Below are 19,754 nucleotides of genomic sequence, written 5' to 3'. Positions count from 1 at the left end.
GGTGATACATAGGTACAATTCAAAATTGATTCTTCAGATCCCGTGCAAGTAATATTGTTTCGGGCATATCCTCTCCAGCTGTAGTAACGACCATAAGCTCCCAAAGGTAGAGCTTTACCATTTTGAAATCCCATTTCCTTACAAACAACTTTAGCTTCGGTATCAGTGAATCCAGTGCCACAGAGTGGGGTCCAGTAGGTATATCGGTAACGAGTATTTTTGACTTGAACAATACCATGTGAATGATCTCCGCTCACCAATCGCACTGAAAATATAAATGACGCATTCAATCAAATTTTCAAATATGCGATGCTATTAAATCAACTATTTCCTGTAATGATATGTGGTGTGCAAGAATGCAAAATCTTTGATACTACAAAGTCGTCATTGCGCAATTGTGGTTTACAGAAAAGGTTGTTAGATCGAAAATCGTACCTTCGTTATAACACACCACTGAGGCATCTTTAGAGTGATCTGTGCAGCTCCGGTCCGCTATTGTCCAACCTCTATTAGGACAGCCAAAAATAGTACCCTCTCTCCCATTGCAATATAACCTATCCAAGAAAATAGCACCAGATCCGCGTCCATAATATGAACCCTTAAATGCTATACCATCAACAAAACCCATGGTTTTACACACCACTCTGGCATCATTGTTCGACCAACTGTTATCACAGATTGTTCCAGTTTGACCATTGAAGGATATTTGAACTCTTCCACTTCTTGGACCACTACCGACAAGTTGTACCGTAGGTGCCTCTGACAAAAACAAAATAAACCATTTAAAACGTTACTCACGTATATATATATACACATAAATCCACTGAGGAATTCTGGCATTGAAATACTGGCAAAAAAAAACCCCTTTGTATCGAAAATACTTACGACTGGAGTAGCACAGCAAGCCATTAGGACGACAGTAATATTTAGGTTGTCCCCATGGTGCTACTACACAGTTCTTTAGATTGCTTTCTGATGAGGAACTACAGTTGTAGTTGGATACCCATGATGGAAGTGGAAGTCGGTATGTTGAGGTTCCAAACCTTATACCACCTGGAAGTAAAACAAAAATACATGGAATTGTCTGTCTACGAAGAATCAAACCTATGTGTTTTGGTGATATGTGTTTTAAGCATGTGATAAACCATTGAATGAATGAGAAAGACAAATATTCATGACCCGACCATGAAAACAAAAAGTAGCGTAAAGGTGAAGGATGTGGTATACCTGCTTGACTAAGCTGTTTACATGCTATATTAGCTGTAACATCATTCCAGTTACTAGCACAGGACACACCATCAACACCTTGATATTTTACTTTCAGCATCCCCCACATTGGAGACGAACCACTAGACGATCCATTGAAAATTGAAACACCAAATTCTGAAATACAGATTAATAAGTATTATGTTTATTATGAAAGTAAAGAACCAGCGGTCGCAAAAAATGTCTATACACCTATTCATCAGTTTTGCAGTGGTATTATCATTTGACAACTCTTACTTATAGATCATAATATAACTTAAGGTCCCATTTTTCTAGGGAACCGACAATAACATTACAAATTGTGGTTGAATACTTACGTAAGTCTAAAGAACTTGGTTGGGAAGCGAAACAAGCTACCGAAGCTCTGTGTCTTCTTGGACAAACTGTGTTCTGGCGAGCTCTAGTACAGTCCTGCAACTTCTGTTCATTGCCATTACAAGAGAAATTGGTGTAAGTTACAACGTTTCTGTACCGATAATCCCATGTATAAGGGCTAAGTTTAGAGCAGCAGTATGCTTTTCCATATGAGTATCCCCGTTGTAGCTGCTTACAGACCACTTTAGCTGCATTGTCGTCCCATTGAGAATCACAAACAGACTTCCATCCATCTAACTCACGAATTTCTACAGCACCGGCATTAGTATTACTACCAACAGGAACCAACCGTACTTAAAACATAAATTTATCAAAATACATTAAGCTTCTGGCGTATTCTCGAAACAATCTCAGCGCTAGGATGTCCTATGTTCTTATCTTCTAACATCTTAGGACAGTCTAGCACTAAGATCATTTCGAGAATACATGACCTGATTTCCAAGTTATTAGCTGCAAGAATTGACTGACAGCCTTGCCCAAAAGTCTGTAAAACTTATATTTCGTAAATAAAGATTTCAATTTTGAAATGAAATATTATGTAGAAAAATGGTTCTTACTATCATAATTAAAACAAGTCACGCCAGCATCTTCGTAATGTCTGCAGTTGTGTGTTTCCCACCCAGAATATGAGCAATTTGTTATAACTGGTTCGTTTCCTCGACACTGGACATTGTCCATATAAATTGGACCGCTTCCTTGTCCAAAAGTGGCATATCGACGAGGCTGTGGAAATTAAAACAAAAACAAATCCGATCAGTCCGATAGGATAAAGGTATCACTTCCAGCAGGCTTTAGGAGAAATTATACAAGAATACCAACGCACATACGTCAACCTCGTCTTTTTTTCTTAATAGCAGTAAGTAGCTGCTAATCATTGCCAGTTCCTCAAAGCTGGTTACATGTTAAGGTAAGAGAGGCCTAGAGATCCCCATATTTCCAAGCGCGCATATTGAAACCTGTTGATGTTTTGGATGATACAAATATATTGAGCGTACAATTGACATTATACTTACACTACCGAACTTGTAACCGAACATACGACATACTACTGTTGCATCAGCGTCGCCCCATAAGTCATCGCAGATTGTTCCCCATGAATGTGTGTTGTCTAATCTGATCTCCACCCGACCTTCTCCTGTTGTACTGCCACCAATTAATTTAATCTGAAGACCTGAATGAGAATCGGTACCTTTAGAACAGAATCCTGGCGGTAATTTTGGAAACTATGTAACCATCTTACATCAGCCAATGTTTCCAGAAAATAACAAATTTGGCATAAAAAAATACGTAAAAGCAACTCACCTGAAACAGTAACTGCAGGCTGAGCAGCTTTTGTTAAAACACAACAAGAAATTAAAAAAAAGAACAAAATCATCTTGAAAACCTCCCACTTTACTTATTGATACATTGATGGAGACATTAGAGGTGTTGTTAGTCAGAAGGTCTGATTAACTAATGATCAACTACTGCAATACGCCCCTTAATTTAATGAGGATGAAATATTCAGGGGCTTTAACAATACGAGATATGGGAGATAGGATTCTCTATAATATGCTTACCCTTTGTCTCATATCTAAAAGTATCAAATATCGTATAGGTGTGGGGTGAATCTATTATACAATTAAAACTATATACATGTGATATGAATTTTCTTTTAAAATATCTTTTTAGAGTCAACTACAGGAGGCAAACATCAAAATATGAAAAAAATATGTTGGCTTCCTGAGCTTAAATGAGATGATTTATGGGTTCTTGCAGATATAAACTAATGAGTCTGAAACATTGGTATGGAGCTAGAGCGACTGTTTCTTGTAGATCGAAGTTTTTTGTATTTGTAGGAATTCTAATTTTGTACAATGTATTTCTTTAAACAATATAGTTGAACATTTATTTGCAGTTTTCGTACCAGATAGCAATTTGTCGTTTTGAAACAAAGAGAAAACTCACTAGAAAATAAACACCAGGAGATAATTGACTCAGGCATGATAATATCATTATTACATATATTTAACGCAAAAACAACCTGCCCGTCTGATATATATTTCTAGAATATTTTCAAGAACCGTAAAAAATCCAGTGGAATTTGTTTGATACCTGTTTTAAGGTTAAATGATCAATATTCGACCGTTTTGTTTAGAGGACAAGCGAGTAATTGAAACCATGTACATTGTTCCAGTAAGATAAAAGTGAATACTGTAAAATGATCTGTACTAATGAACATTGAACGATTAGTGTGATTGGTAGTAATAGATATAGATATCAATGATAAACATTCCTACTGTAAATTTATCTCTATAATTCACCAACCAGTTTATAATGGTTAATTCGATTTATGAATTGGCAACATTCTTGCAATGATGCAGCATCGTATGGGTTTGGTTGATGGCTGATCAAATGATCTGAAACATAATTCTTTAATATTATATTGGCAAAGGTGCGGATTTGTTTTGAATGCCTCTCTGGGAAATCTGAGAAACAACGCAACAAGCTTTGAATACCATTCATAATTCTGTCAAAATTCGTCCCAATTTAGTCAGACTTTAGTGAAAATCTAAAAGAAATCTTAACCGACTGGTGGTCAATGAAATGTGGAAGGCCAGACTAGTGGTTGATGGACTATTTGTATCGAAAATTTAATCAAGACATACACCAAGATTGCATGTGGTGGTTTGGAATGTCTTTTAAGGGAACAAACTCTCCAGCACCCACCTCTCACCACAGGGTGAAAAGTGATAGGAGATAGCTGAAATTAAGCTCTATCAGTTGATATCGCCAATATTCAAATGACAAGCACAAACTGTATTCTAAAAAGTCTTTAACCTTAAAATAAATTTATTCTTTTTCAAATATATCAGGCAAATAATTTCATTGCCACACCATTAACAAATAATTTACATAAACAAAAACATAAATAGTACAGTAAGTATTTTATATAACAGGTTTGATATCCTAGCATAAGCAGTTAGCGAAGTTTATTGATAAAATTGTTCCTGTAGCAAGATTCTATTTGAATAACTCAATAGAAGCTATACACGACATAATGTCTTGTAAAAATCAGAGATAGATATCCTAAAATATTTCATTGACAAATTGAGAGAGATATGTTATACAAAACTTAATGTGATGTGAAAGCACAACATTTCACTAAACAGTTCCCATTCCTAGCAAGTTTCCATTTACTTCATTCAATTTCTTGTTTCATTCAATTTTTCTTCTGAATCTAAATATAGGTATAATTGTATTTAACCCTCAATTCTGTCAGACATTTGAAGGTTGACGTAAACCTTTTTTAGCACCTTGATGAATGTTGGAATCTAATTTATCTGAAAATAAACAAAGTTAAATTTAATTAAACAGCTTCCGATATTCAAAAACTCAAATATCAAGGTTAATGCAAAAAGCTTTTATTAAATTATTAAATAAATTTGCTTTAGTTTGTTACGTTTATTCAGGAAAATACTTACATATTTTGTGTTTTCCTTTAATAGGAAATTTTACTATTAATTCTTGAGGATTTTCACATATAAATACATAGGGAGATACAGATTCTCCATCTGGAAACTGAAAAATAAATAATAAAAACATTGTTATCATTATAAGATATAATGGATAATAGAAACACAGATTTTCAATCACAATTTATAATATTTCAAATATAACTATCTTCATGTAGTTTAATGCCTTAAGCTTTAATCAGAACTATGAAAAACTAACCTTATATTTCAAAGTATGTGACTAGGAGCAAGCTAAGTATGTTACAATGAACAAGCTAAATATGTCAAAATAAAATTGAACCAGCTCAGTATGTGACAATGAACAAGCTATGTATATAACAATGAACAAGCTTTGTATGTGACTATTAACAAGCTAAGTATGTGACATTGAACAAGCTAAGTATGTGACTATGAACAAGCGAAGTATATTACAACGAACGACTTAGTGTGTGACTATGAACAGTCTACATGTGACTATGATTAAGTTAAGTATGTGAAATGAATAAGCTATGTATGTATCAATTATCAAGATATGTATGTAACAATTATCAAGCTAAGTATGTAACATTGAACAAGGTAAGTATGTAAGTATGTAAAATGAATAAGCTAGGTATGTGACATTGAACAGCCTACATGTGACTATGATTAAGTATGTAAAATGAACAAGATATGTATGTGGCATTGAACAAAAATATTCTTTACCTTTAACCTGTATTCCTCTTGAGATAAACAATCAACAACATCAACACAGCCTAATAAACATCCTACAGGATAATGACTAGGAAACTTTATATCTTTATCTATAATACAAAAATACAACAAAGTTCAAAGTTAATTTTGGTTGGCATCATCAGATAACTGACTACTGGTATCTTTCCAATAGAGTTTGATGCAACAGGATAAATCTTTAGACATCCATGTTGGATTTAAGGCCTGGATATATCGTCGTCTATGGAGAAGGAGAACCGAACGTTAGGTTTGATTCTGAGAAGCGATACAGATGGTGAAAACTGAGCTCTATAAAGTGGTTAAGGAAACATTTCAACAGACATATCTAGTAAGTAAAAATCACTTTTCATGCTGTTGCTGCATGATTTCTTTTCAGCAATGAGTTAGATTATATACACAAAGATAGTTAATAGAAACCTATGATCTTTTTTAAAATTGACAAACCTACCATCATAATGATAAATATAAAATTTTTCCACATCACTTATATCTTTAGTATCAGGAGTTTGAGAAGTTGCAGCTATCCATAATACACCTCTATGGGCAGTATACCATGTTCTTCCTTCATGACTGTAAAAAGACATATTATGTTATAAGGTGTGTCACAGTTCCAAGTCAACAAACTAACAAAACTACAACTTTCCTCTTCAAAGTAATCCCACTGGAGTTTAAAGCACTCTGCCATGCTTACAAGCACTCTTTCCGGTATTTGCCAGTTCGTAGTTTGTGATCTGGATTTAAAATAAATCAGCAAATCATTGAACTTTTTTGAAAAAAAAAGTGTATTAATTGAATTTAATTCAGTGAAAATGCCAAAGAGAGAACAGTATGACTTAAACTATTTGATTTGTAACAGACCGAAAGTTGTATTCCAAGCCATGAAAAACTAGTACGTCAAATTTCAAACTTACATTTTGATACCTTTCACCAGCAGTGAAGCATATGGTTGATGCATACTCATACACATTCCTTCATCACTCATCTCTAATAATTCTTTATCTTGTATTCGTGATGTTGATTTATGTTTAAATGGGGAATTGGTATTATTTAAATTGGTGGCTTTATCACTGTATGATTCACCAACAGGTACATACTGAAAATTACATAGATTTTATATTGTTCGAAATTATTAAGTTTTTATGAATAATAATTGTCCAACATTACAACATTGAATTATTGAATTTATGCTGTAAAAACTGATAGGCCTTTAAACCTAATATGACTATGAGTAGGTTTTTTCAGGTAAATATGTCAAACATCTTAAAATGAATCAAAATCTAAGACACAGAGCAATTAAGTTGGAAGTCACATAACATATACACACACAGAAGTACATAAAAAAAACGCAGGATAATTACAAGAAATGGAAATCACAGAACAACCACAAAACATTGAAGTCACAGGAAAATTCCAAAAAATCACAGCTTGATTACAAGAAATGGAAATAACAGGATTTAATGCTGCTAAACACTTACCTTTGGTGCATGTTGTTGTATAGTAGGATTCACTAAAGGATTAAAATCGGAAGGTTTTAACAGTACATTGTCTTTAGATTGAGTGTTTTTACCATAATGAACTTGCTGTATCACATCATCATTTACATCATACATATTTTTACTAGTGTCTTTTTCAGCATCAATGACTTTACGACCAGCAAAATCAAATGTTATCTTTCTATCCCTGCGTGAACCATGTCTCTCTGATCGTAATTCCTCTTCTCTTTCCTTTAATTTCTTCCTATCTTCCTCACTTATCCATTTATTGGATTCCGTAGCAAAATAGTCACATTCATCATCTAGAACTTGGGTTCTTTTTACACTGAAATTAATCATAATGCTCATTGGTGTTTTAACACACTAGTTTTTATGAGGAATTTTTAACATGGTAATGTTTTATTACATACTCAATCATAATGAAATATTTAAAACAATTTCACATTTGAAACCTCTGCTACTGAAAAATTCAGAAATTAATTCAAATATTCTTAAACAATAATGACTGAAAATTGATAAAAAAGCTTATTTATGCAAAGGGAGATAATGACCCGACCTGATAAGGACCTTTGACTATACCATATGATGAATATCAATACATACTGATATTTACCTAGTTCTATCATAGTTCAACAGCCTATCTTTGTGCTTTTTAGCTTTTTCAGCCCCTTCTTCTATAGCCTTAATATCACCTGATATATCTTGGTAGATTGACTGTCCAGCTAAACTCAGAGCATCTAAATTACCCATTAACTGACTGCGTAATTTATCACTTTGTTTATTATTTTTTGATAATATATCAAACTCAGACTTTGTACAGACCTAAAATAACGAATAATGAATAAATTAATCATTTGATTCAGCTTTAAATATTTTCTTTTGTGAACTTTGAATCTTCAAACAAACTATATCTTACTACATAAGAAAGCCATCAAAAAATGTGTTTTACAATTTAACCAATGTTTGGTTTGGTAATGCTTAACCACAATTTTTGAGAAAGTCCAAGATATTCATAATCTGAAACAAAACTAATTATACTTACAAGATTTCCACAAAATAAACAAGGTCCAGAACCTTCTTGTGCACAAACGACTCGACCACATTTTAAACAATTACTGATCAGTTTATGTTTAGCAGCTTGACATTCACAAACATGTCTTCCTAAATAAACAGATTGATAAATAGAGTCAATGTTCAATACAGCAGAATATGGACTTTACATTACATATTGTGTAGAGATGGAAGTGTACAGGTAATCAAGATTTTTTAAGTTAAAAGGATTGTAGCCTAAAGAGGTTTACTAAATATTTGTATTGGAAATTGGAATGGTGCAAATTGATGCTATCTGTGTCCAACATACACATAATGTTTTTACCACTTTACAATCCCTTTAAATCATCACTTAGATAATGTTGCATTATAATAAACGTTGAACTTAGTTGGTAATTTTTCACTAGCAGTGAAATAACTATTAATGAAAATAAAAATGAAGAATTGAATGTATGGCTGGTATCACGTGTGATAAATATTTAAAAATAAAGACTTTATTTTCATATTTACCTGACAATTTAATCACAGATTTAGCTTGACCTTCTTGACTAAATAAAGGAACAAATTTTGATTTTTTCTTCGTACCATCTATCACAGTATCTGGTTGAGAAGGAGTTGGCTTCAATGGCGGAGACTCCTGCTAAAAAAAATTTAATAAATCAATCATTTTTTTACAAGAGTAATATTTAGAAGTCTCTTAACCCTTTCATGTATTGAATATGCTAAGTTCCAAAATTCAAAATTGGAAATAGACATTAATGATAGACACATAGCTGTAATATACAAGACTATTGCATTCTTGATTATTTACCTCCTCTTGTTTGTAACCATTCACTTTTGATGGACTTGTTTTAGTTTTTGGTGGTTTGGGTTTTTTCTTCACTTTATTGACACCAGCAAAATACACATCTTTTTCATTCTTCTTTGGTAAAACCTACAAATTTTACATTGTCACTACAACATTTCATATGGAAATTCATAGTTGGTTTTCATTTTGATTAAAACTCTTTATGAAATTTACTAGACAGCTTATCATGCACATTTTATATAATGTTCCCAGTAAAAATTGAACTTTTCAGAACAGTCTTTAAATAGGTGGTAGACAAATAACTAAATGACAAAATTATGCAACAAATTTTTGAGTCAGTTATTTCTGAACAAACAACAATTCTTACCACACATTCATTAGAATTCTTCCCTCCATTTCTTCTTAATAATTCCTGAACAAATATTCTGACTTTAGGATCTGATTTATCTAACAAATCATTCATATAGTCTTCTAGATCTTGATTGTTGTCCATGGATAGTATATAACTGAAAGGTAATAAAAGAAATCAAAAGATATAGTTAATGTATTATAGCGATGCCTGGTTAATAATTATGTTAATGAGTAGGTCTAGCAACTTCTTTCTTTGGAATGAGAAACTTCGCAAATTCACAGCTTCATGTAGTGTCACAATCTGGATTTCATTAACCCATGGTCCTATCTATCTACTATACATGCGTAGTTTAAAGTCATGGTCTTACAGAAGAATAGTACATGCATTGAAAATATTAGAAATTAACATAGAAGATGTCTTATATTTGTGAAACATAGTAACCCACTTGAGACATTTATGACATGAGAAGAAGATAGTAGCGACACTAGAACAAGTAGCATACTTGAACGTCAGAGGAGCAAGAAATATATCCTGAGGGGCAATTGTGCATGGTTGCAGTAATAGAATTGGTCCATTATCAGAATTTTGTAGCTATGTGTCACAGAGACAGACTTGACATACCAAACTCGAGAAAATTTCAGTAGCATTGCCAAAATATGACCATTTCAATCATTCTAATAAAGTTCCTTGTGGGTAGAATTCATTCAAAAGGTATTCATCTGTTACCATATTTCACAACCAACTGCAAACGAAATCAAGCAAGGCAAGGCCTATCATTGTGAAAGTAAAACTAGACAGTAATCATCTATTGCTCGTTTTATAAAAATTCACCGTCCGGTCTGATCTAAAGCTGGCACACTCATTGAATTCATTACCTGGCATTTTCTGGGGTTGTTTCGATGCCAAATTTGGCTAGTTCTTGACATATCCATTCTTCGGTCGTGGGCGCTGCCATTTTGTAAATTATGTCAAGGGACATAATTCACATTAGTTTCAAAAGGATACAGACCACAGCTAAATCTATACGTCAACGACTACAATCCTGTGAACGATAAACGATGCTTACATTTTCCTCCTTGTAGCCTTTTCTATCAGTGAAATCCTAATTTCAGGGTTGGTCAGATTACCATGACGTCTTTATGGCCTATACTAATAAGAGATCTTTGGTTGGGCGTCGTCTGTCCATCAAGTGTTTCTTAAGTGACACAGACACGTAGTTTGTGATATTTTTGAAGGAATTATGTAATTTTCGTACATTTCTAATACTTCTGAAGACTATTTACATATATTCAAGACCCAAATCAACCCCCGAAAATGGAAAATCTGTCCCTTTAAAGTGGCCAGGCAGCAGCAAATAAAGTAAGGCATTGTAGAAGAGATAAAGTGTTTGATTTACATTATAAGTCACATACAATACAATCTATATACACTCATTGTGTCCATTACGTTGCATAAAACTTTAACCAGTGATCGTTGTTCCATAAAGCTGTGTCTATATATCGTACTGACAATTGCTAAATGCCATTCAAAGACTTTATTCGTCATCAATATGGGGATGTGGCAAATCAACTCATAAACAAGCTTGAAAAGAGTGAGGGGAAACTAATCCAAACATGTAATAATTTATATATAGTTTGCCCATCACTTCTTCTCATTATGTGCCTGAGGACGACGGGGGAAACACGTCGAAACGTTGCATAAAACTTTAACCAGTGATTGTTGTTCCATAAAGCTGTGTCTATATGTCAATAGTAATGTCAAGCTGAGGAAAGGTTGGGTGATACTGGATATAGATCTAACCTAAGTATGTGTATCGACAATCGTGACTTATATCACGATATAGGCTACTGCCAACAGGAAGGTTTACGTGCTCAAATTATATCATCAATTTATAAAACATTGCATATCAGACTCATTTCGCCTCAAAAAAACAAAAAAAATAAGAAATACAACCTCCTACAAGTTTCAATTTCAACCCAAGGAAATCAAATAGGTTACAAAACAAACATTAGTTAAAGGATTGTAGCCTAAAGATATTTGTATTGGAAATTGGAATGGTGCAAATTGATGCTATCTGTGTCCAACATACACATAATGTTTTTACCACTTTACAATCCCTTTAAATCATCACTTAGATAATGTTGCTGGAACACAGTTCATACTTTATTTCTATTGACGGTGTTTCTTTTGGCAGGTGAAGCCAGCGCAGAGAGTTTTATTCCAACCATAGGAGAAGCAGTGTCAGTCCGATAAAAATGCCCGACATTCTTCTTGATGTCCTTGTCTTGCCGTTGTCCGGTTCTATTCAGATGTCCACTATACAATACTGTTGATCTGGTTGCATTTAAGCTGTACCGGATTTTATGGAATGACTTTTTATCTTGACAGCAAAAACATGACATAATAGCACGCTGAAAACTGCGTCTGAAATGTTTGGACATGAATCCGTACACAATTGGGTTGGAGCAACTGTTGAAATAAGACATCAGAAAGAAGGCTTGTCTCATCGGTTTTAAATAGTCATAATGATATTTTTCTATAGCTCCAACAGCTACTAGAAGATTGTTGATTAGAATTGGTCCCCAACAAATAGCAAACAGCACCACCACTACTATCAACATCTGGATAACCTGAAATTAGAGTAGAATTTTCTAGTCAATGAACAATCTACAGCAGTCAAGTGAAGTTATGTTAACCTTGTTTCCATGAATGAGAAATAAATCAGTATATATGGGAAGTATATCTGCAATTCAGCTATGACGACATTATATTGATATCATACAATATTCTGAAAACTTCGAGATTCAACCAAACCTGGCTGCAGTGCGTGCTTACTGTATTGCTAGAGTGTACAGAAAAGAGCAGCTGTACTCAAGTAATGATAATATTATCTGACACTTTAACATTTCGCTATAGTTTTTTTTATTCTTATGTAATCAAGAATTCCATTACATATGGGAAAATATTAACCTTGATTCAGTAAAATTTGCGTTAAACCCTGTTTTTTACCTTCATGGTCTTTTCATCAACATCGTCTGTTTTGTTTTTCTTATTCAACTTTTGAATATCAGATTTGTCATCAGAAGGTGATGACGTGTTTCTATCTGAACTGGTTGCTGTCGGTCTTTTTCCACTGAAATATACAAACATATGAATTGTGGTTAAGGTTCGATTGTCCTTGTTTGAGACATCTATAGGTCTGTGATCAATATAGAAACACAATGTTACGCCAATTTTATTTTATTGCGTGTCTACGATAACTCGTGGGACTACTTTTACCTATCCCTTCCATCTGGAAAACTAATGGTGATCTATCTAAAGATATACAATGTTACACTACTTTTTTATTGTGTGGTCTACAAGAGCTCGCGGGACTCCTTTTACTCAGTCTGATTAAAATACTGATTTGAAAATTCCTTTTGATTAGTGATCTGTGGATTACTCTACTCATTGTCAATTTGAACGAAATGGGCTGAGTCGTAATGGAAACGACTTAACGATTGAAAACGACAAATTAAATATTGAATTTGTATTTTAACTTGATCAAAAACTTAGTGAAAATTACTTTCTCTCTATATTTCATTTGCTTGCGGATAATATTTACACGAGACGTCCTAGTAAATAATCGAAAGGTTGCATGATCAGACTCAATTTTTATCCATTACGTTTGACTTTCCAATACTGAAATCATTTTTTAGATATAGTTACAGAATTGCTGTTTGTGATACTTGTATTAGGTTATGAGATCACCGATTACATTAGACATTAGATAATAAATAGGCAGAGTGCCTTTAAGATACATGACGTTTATATGGAATTCAAAGGACAGTGTCAATATTATTAATCAGGAAGTGTAGAGACGAATAAATACATCTTTTTCTCAATTTTCCGCTATTGATTCCAATAGAAGATTTATAACAGAATGATAACGACAGGTTGTCTGACATTAATCTCATGTCGGTAATTCTTGAAACCTGAAATTACATTCGGAATTCCAGACAAATTTACGCTTTTGAGACCTCGATGTATAAAGCATTCTTTTTAAAAACAAGAAGAATTTAATGGGATTCTCATTTTCAAACATACAAGCTGGGGATGACAAGTTAGTTCAATATAATGTTCCTAATGCTTTCTGTTCTGGTTAAAATGCAGATATTGTTGTTTCCAAGTGCAATTTCTGTGCAAGTATTCACAATATAAATAATTTATATAGCATTTATTTGCAAGTTAACGGGGGCCATTGAAATATATTCGGCTTGCATTTACTATAGTTCAAAATGCAACAAATATGACGAACAGTTTAAACTGAAGAAAAGTGTCGAATCTAAGAGTTCTCGGGGTGATGCTGATTACAAATTGGGGCTTCTTTCATGTGACCTTGAGAACAGAAGTACTTGCTTCTAGTAAAATTATTGCCGAAGCTGTCAACAGCAGGCGTGTGTGTTTGAAATACAACATTTGACATCCGCAGTTCTTTTCTTTCGATTCCTCTAACATCGGAGTTAAAACTAGACAGAAATCCGGCGGAATTACCATCTGGCTGAAATTTTATGATTATAGGCTTTATAGAAAATGAGTTTCATTTAATTTTAATCTGGGTTGTTCAGCATAAGAAAGATGTAGAATCGAAGATGAAAATTAAAATAGATCACATAAGCTTTGTCAAACTAGACAAATTTTAAATCTCTCCCAAAGATTTTTATTTGTTTTGCTATTACTTTGACTATATCTGTGACAGACACAATTCTTACCCATGGGATGTTCAAACAAGGCTTAAATAGTTGGATTTGTCTTCCGTTATGTAATTAAGGGTCTGGACATTGCGTCAATCCTCTCGTGGGGAATTATTTAAAGCTTATACAAATAATTTTCTGTAAGCCGAGACAAATCAAATGAAGTAACTTGTTTTATCAGACATATACACTAAGTTTAACTAACCTATGAGTGGGGTGAATCCCCTTCATAGTTTCTTAATTTGGCATAAGGTATGTCATGCATGTCCTAAAAACGATTCATTAGTTGTCAAAAATCTTTCAGAATAAATTGAGATTTTTTTCAATAAGAAACGTAAGTAAATTGTGATTATAAAAATCATTAAGCATATAAATGAAAATGTCATACCACTTCCGGTGGTAAGAGGACAATGGCCAGACCAAGTTAATAGAATTACTTCTTTGATGTCATAGAAAGTCTATACGTCTTTATCAGATGTCAATAACGAATGACAGATTACGATATATCCTAATATTTTCTAGATTATTAAATGATTTTCTTAATATAAATTTCAAAGATAATTGGGATGGTCAAGTCAATATCTAAATTTTCAGCTACTCATTGAACCAATAAAGTAAGTCATTCATAAAATAGGAAACGTGACACTTATATCAATTTGAAGAAATAAATGGAAAAGCAATGAGTACTGAAAGTTCAATTAGTCTTCAGAAATACTTGTAATTGAAATGACCAGGACTTGAGTTGCCTTCTATTCTATTTTGAAGTATTCAGTACAATAGATCAAAACTAAACCATGGCAAAAACAAAGTAAAATATAGGAGTGCAGACTTAGCAGCTATATCACAGAATGACAGATATAACTATACGATGACGTCTGAAAGATGTTGGTCCTCGAAAATCATTTAAACGACTTATCAGTAACAATACAATAATGACGTTCAATAGATAGGCCACATAGTTGCATGCAATATTCCTAAATAAAAGTGATGTGCCAACCCAAACTTGAGATTGAATTATCTATTTTTAAAAGACCACTGACAGCGGAGCTTTTTCTTAAGCATAACTTATCATAGTATGACCTTTTTGGCACGTAAAAGCCATCATTTTCGTGCATGACAACCCATAATGAAGGACAAACAAGAGATCAGTAGCATGAAGACCCATAACTTATCCTTGCTGTACCATATATCTTCATTATAGCTTCATTATTTCCTGTAATTGTTACTAAACTCGTCAAGGAATCATTCAAGAATAAACTTCAATTATAAGAAGTAATATATTTCCAACGAGATGAATTGACAGGATAATACACCCCTTAAGGTGAACTTAACTAACACAGAGTTTTTATATACATAATTAGAATTCCAATTTATAGCAACTGCTTACAACAAAATAGAAGACTTAAAAAAAAATCTAGGTTAAAATGGAATCTTTAGTGCAGAAATAATACATAAACCGATTTTCCAACCATTTTCAATATAAACTTACAATATATAGGCGGAAAGTGATATCTGAACGAAATAAATTGTAAAGTCATCAAATAATTCATCAAAATCATCTTAAATCAATATCATTATGGTGGTCGTTCGATCATTTAATGTTTACTAGGACCAACTATTTGACCATGAAGTAAAACGGGGTTTTACATCCTACCTCTCAACACCTTATTGGGTTTTCCCCTTTTTAAATACAGAGAAAGTATTCCAGAAATACAGCAGTATCTACATCATGATGCTTTCAACATTCAAATACCAACTAAAAGAAAGTGTTTCAGATATAGTTGTATTATGGAGGTACGTTCAACTACAGATTTAGAGAAACTAATAAGTATCACGCCTCGTTTTTGACTTCTTTTTTAGATTTTTCAATTTTTTATAACTCCTCGGAACCATTCATATAAACCTTTATATCTACAAAGGATACATAACAATACCAATATAGGGTAGAACAAGATGTCGACTGTATTGAAATGAGGTGTCAAGCTTGATATTATTTATGACATGGAGAAGAAGAATGTGTATGTTGAAACATGTGGCAATCTATAGAGATCAGGTCCTAACAATATCAATCTACTTATAACATTCCCTGCATCATTGATCATTTTCTTCTTCATTAACCTCAACATGTTAATCTAAGTAAATAAAACAGATTTCTATTAACGAACCGTACATAGATCGTTCATCTCTCAGCAATCGCACGATTTACCAATCTCTATATCATTAATGGCTTGTGAATTTTGGGAAAGATTGGTAAGAATCTGTATTGTTCTTGACTCATTTATTTTCTGATAACATGATTTTGGCAACGAGATTGTTTATTTAGAAAATAAAGATGGAATGAAGCGTTTGAAACCACATTCATTGAATGAATGTTGAAATCAGTTGCATAAAGCCAAACTCTGATATCCCCGTTTTTTTAGTTTTTACGATCGACAGTGCTTGTCATCTAAATATTTTCTTAACTTCAGCTGTCGTCATCAACTTTTGAAACGAAAATTTGACATCTTCCACAATGTCTGTAGGAATGATTTATATTTTCAACTAGGATTACTTCCACTATCAAGTACCACATCAGCTGTTGTTAATATATAATTCCAGAATAGAAGATTGTCAAGGTAATAACGTTACTTTCAGTTTGGAAATTTCAAAGACCAAATTTGCTTAGCTATAGAAAAACATTAAGGAACTTTATAAAGTATAAAGTATAAATACGTCGATTAAAACCTGATGTTGATTTATCAATATCTCCTAAGCAGAAAAGTAGGACGTAAAACTCCATTCATTTCATTTCATTTAATACTTCCTAAAAGGAAATCCTTTTTACGCCCCAATGACAACAGAACAACAATAAATATAGTAATGTACGGATATACAGTTGATACAATTACAATTTTATAGAAAAAAGAAGAGAAAAATAGAAATTGGCAAGAATATTCATAAGACTTTCAGTAAGGCAGTCTGGAAAAAGATTATATATGTAGGTAAACATACCATGAAGACGATGTAAGATTTCCTCGTACTGATGATAATTGTAATAATTCTTTACAGATTCCAGTATAAGCTATAATCATCACTGTCATGGGTATTATAAATAGTAGAGTAAATCTGTAAACTTCAAATAATATCTCCATTTCTGTTGACGACCACTCAGTTATACACCAATAAGCCTTGATTCTCTCCCCAACTAAGATATGTTTCTGAAAACCATGGAATGTATCATTAAGGTATTTCAGACAGTGACTCTATAAATTATGACTATGAATCATTGGGTGGGGTCGAGTTGGGGCCACTGGTTTTATGTATTCTAAAGATGAGGTCGCGTAATTCCTGAAAATGTCCAAATAGGCCCAAGGCCTAATGTCCTACTATGATACATATACCTCTTAAACCCAAATAATAGCGGGCTCTCCAAAAATATTCCGTGGTAACACCACCAGATGCTTAATGGGTTTTTGGAATGTTAAGCATACTTTATTTAGTGGAATACTTACAAAATGAATCAATTTCAACTCACCTGGCCAATCAATACAGGTATAGCCATGATAAAAGATGTTGTCCATATGGCAGCTATCATTTGTCGTGCATGAGAATAGGTACACAGATATTTTGCTTTCAGAGGATATAATATAGCCACCCATCTTTAAAAAGAATTAAAAGATTATTACAATGTGTCTATATATAGACAACTAAGTTCTAGTTGTGTAATGATGTAGAATTCTTGTATTAATCATAAACCATAGTTATTGACTAGGCCTATGCCATGTCAATTTAAATGTGGATAAGAGTATCGATGAAGGAATTATTTTGTGAGAGTACATGACACATGATGGTTGTTGAGCTTAAATTTTTAGAATGCGAGATAATTCAAACGTTCTCTATGCTCAAATTGATTTGATAAACCTAATGATAAATATGCCCAAATCCGTCGCCGTCGACAGGTGCCTGTCAAGAGAATCATCGATACTCAATCGATGCTGCTATCAGGTGAATACAGCCTCAGGGGTTGATAAGTTTCTCTCAGATGCCACCATTTGTTAACATCCGTCGAAAATCCATATGTTATCGGATTTTATGAATCGCAAGAATGCCTTGCATTAAATCATATATATCTCTGATAATGACTAACAAAATAAATATAACCTAATGACTGTTTCAGTCTAATTAAAATTGGACTCAACTCTCCTTTCGTTTTTTTCATTAGTTTTTATTTTTAGTAAATATACAAACTAATAATAAATAAAAACGAATCGAAAGTTTAATCAGGCTGTACTTGTTTCAATTCAAATTAAAACTGCTCAATTTATATACTTTAGCTCTGATCCGTATTATATTTATCCGATATGTTATAGAATAAGACTATATCAAGATACCGTAGATACGGTATTAAAGTCGATAGGTGCAAATGTATATAACAGTTGAAATGATTTATCCTTATAAGACAATATAATTTGGTTAATAAAACACTTTGAGATGTCAAAGTAATATTATACAATGGTCATTTATCGACCGATTGCCCTCACAGTTCTTTCAGATTTGGTAACATTTCAAAAATTATACGTTATTAATATTGGCTTTTCTTTCTTTAAAGACTTTTTGTTACGTCACTAATCAGATCTTAGAAAGGGAATCTTATAAGAATGAGATTATATAGCACAATTAATTCCATAGATTTACAGGTGTACAGGCTTCTGTTGTATAAGTAAAAAGGTATTTTCTACTACGTCTCGTCACCACTACCCACACAAATATGTCGCCCTCGTTTTTTTTGGGTTTACTGATTTCACCATCATCACAACGTCAAACTTTTGGTAACTTCGTATTGTATCTTGACTTTAATAGCCATCTTTCTTGTATCACACAATGTAGCGATTCGATTGGATTATACACCAATAAATACAGCCAATCATGACTCTCGACAAACAGAATAAAAGCATTGTGGTTTATTGTTTACAGTTTTTCAGTCGAGGACTCCGATTGGCTGCATTCACAATCCGACAAGCATTTACAAACTTCTGTGATATTCTGTCTGAATATTATAATTAAAACCCCTAATTTCCTTACAACAGCGAATTTAACAATGGTATTCATCATATCAGATATTGGTGTATGGAAATGAGACTTCAATGCCTTTTTCAATGAATGGAAATTACATACCTCTCAATACTCATTACTGTTAAAGTCATTACTGAGCAAATCATGGACACATTCTGCATATAATTGACAAATTTACACAGGAATTCACCAAACGTCCAACTAAATGAAGCAAAGGCTGCACACTGAAAAAAGAAAAACATTCGTGTGGATTCAAGTTTGGAAGTTTTATGTTACATTTTAATAGATGTTCGAGATGTTTATAAAATCTTTAAATTATCTATCAAGCGAAGAAAGTTAAAGATGTTGTATCTTGATCATAAATACGGAGACTAGAAGATTAGTTAAATAAGAAATAGGAAC

At 33.0% G+C, this 19,754-nt stretch overlaps 3 protein-coding genes across 3 annotated transcripts in view; all 3 read right to left on the bottom strand.

The window, feature by feature from the left end:
- Positions 1 to 2,810, bottom strand: part of LOTGIDRAFT_216664 (hypothetical protein) — a 15,490-nt gene extending 12,680 nt beyond the window's left edge. Inside the window, exons 1-3 of the mRNA XM_009058484.1 lie at positions 2,655 to 2,810; positions 2,199 to 2,364; positions 436 to 759 (exon numbers count right to left, since the gene is read on the bottom strand). Coding sequence (XP_009056732.1) covers positions 436 to 759; positions 2,199 to 2,364; positions 2,655 to 2,678 — 514 coding nt within the window. The 5' untranslated portion in view covers positions 2,679 to 2,810. The remainder of the gene's footprint in view (positions 1 to 435; positions 760 to 2,198; positions 2,365 to 2,654) is intronic.
- A 2,089-nt stretch (positions 2,811 to 4,899) lies between these two features.
- Positions 4,900 to 10,522, bottom strand: LOTGIDRAFT_162501 (hypothetical protein; the record flags this gene model as incomplete). Its single annotated transcript, XM_009058483.1, has 12 exons — positions 4,900 to 4,964; positions 5,106 to 5,202; positions 5,838 to 5,935; positions 6,313 to 6,434; positions 6,776 to 6,957; positions 7,340 to 7,682; positions 7,971 to 8,179; positions 8,400 to 8,518; positions 8,918 to 9,047; positions 9,219 to 9,341; positions 9,583 to 9,721; positions 10,443 to 10,522. 12 exons carry the CDS (start codon positions 10,520 to 10,522, stop codon positions 4,900 to 4,902), a joined length of 1,707 nt encoding a protein of 568 aa, XP_009056731.1.
- Positions 10,523 to 11,723: 1,201 nt separating this feature from the next.
- On the bottom strand, positions 11,724 to 19,576 carry LOTGIDRAFT_162500 (hypothetical protein; the record flags this gene model as incomplete). The annotated part of the gene is made up of 5 exons (XM_009058482.1): positions 11,724 to 12,197; positions 12,577 to 12,700; positions 17,292 to 17,497; positions 17,815 to 17,938; positions 19,455 to 19,576. Coding segments are annotated over 5 exons (1,050 nt in total), but the record flags the coding sequence as incomplete, so codon positions are not given.
- Between the last annotated feature and the right edge of the window lie 178 nt (positions 19,577 to 19,754).

Source organism: Lottia gigantea (assembly GCF_000327385.1).
Source record: "Lottia gigantea unplaced genomic scaffold LOTGIsca_34, whole genome shotgun sequence".
Classification (NCBI taxonomy): Eukaryota; Metazoa; Mollusca; class Gastropoda; family Lottiidae; genus Lottia; species Lottia gigantea.
The sequence above is the reverse complement of the archived record's forward strand: the minus strand, read 5'-3'. Positions and strand labels throughout refer to the sequence as shown.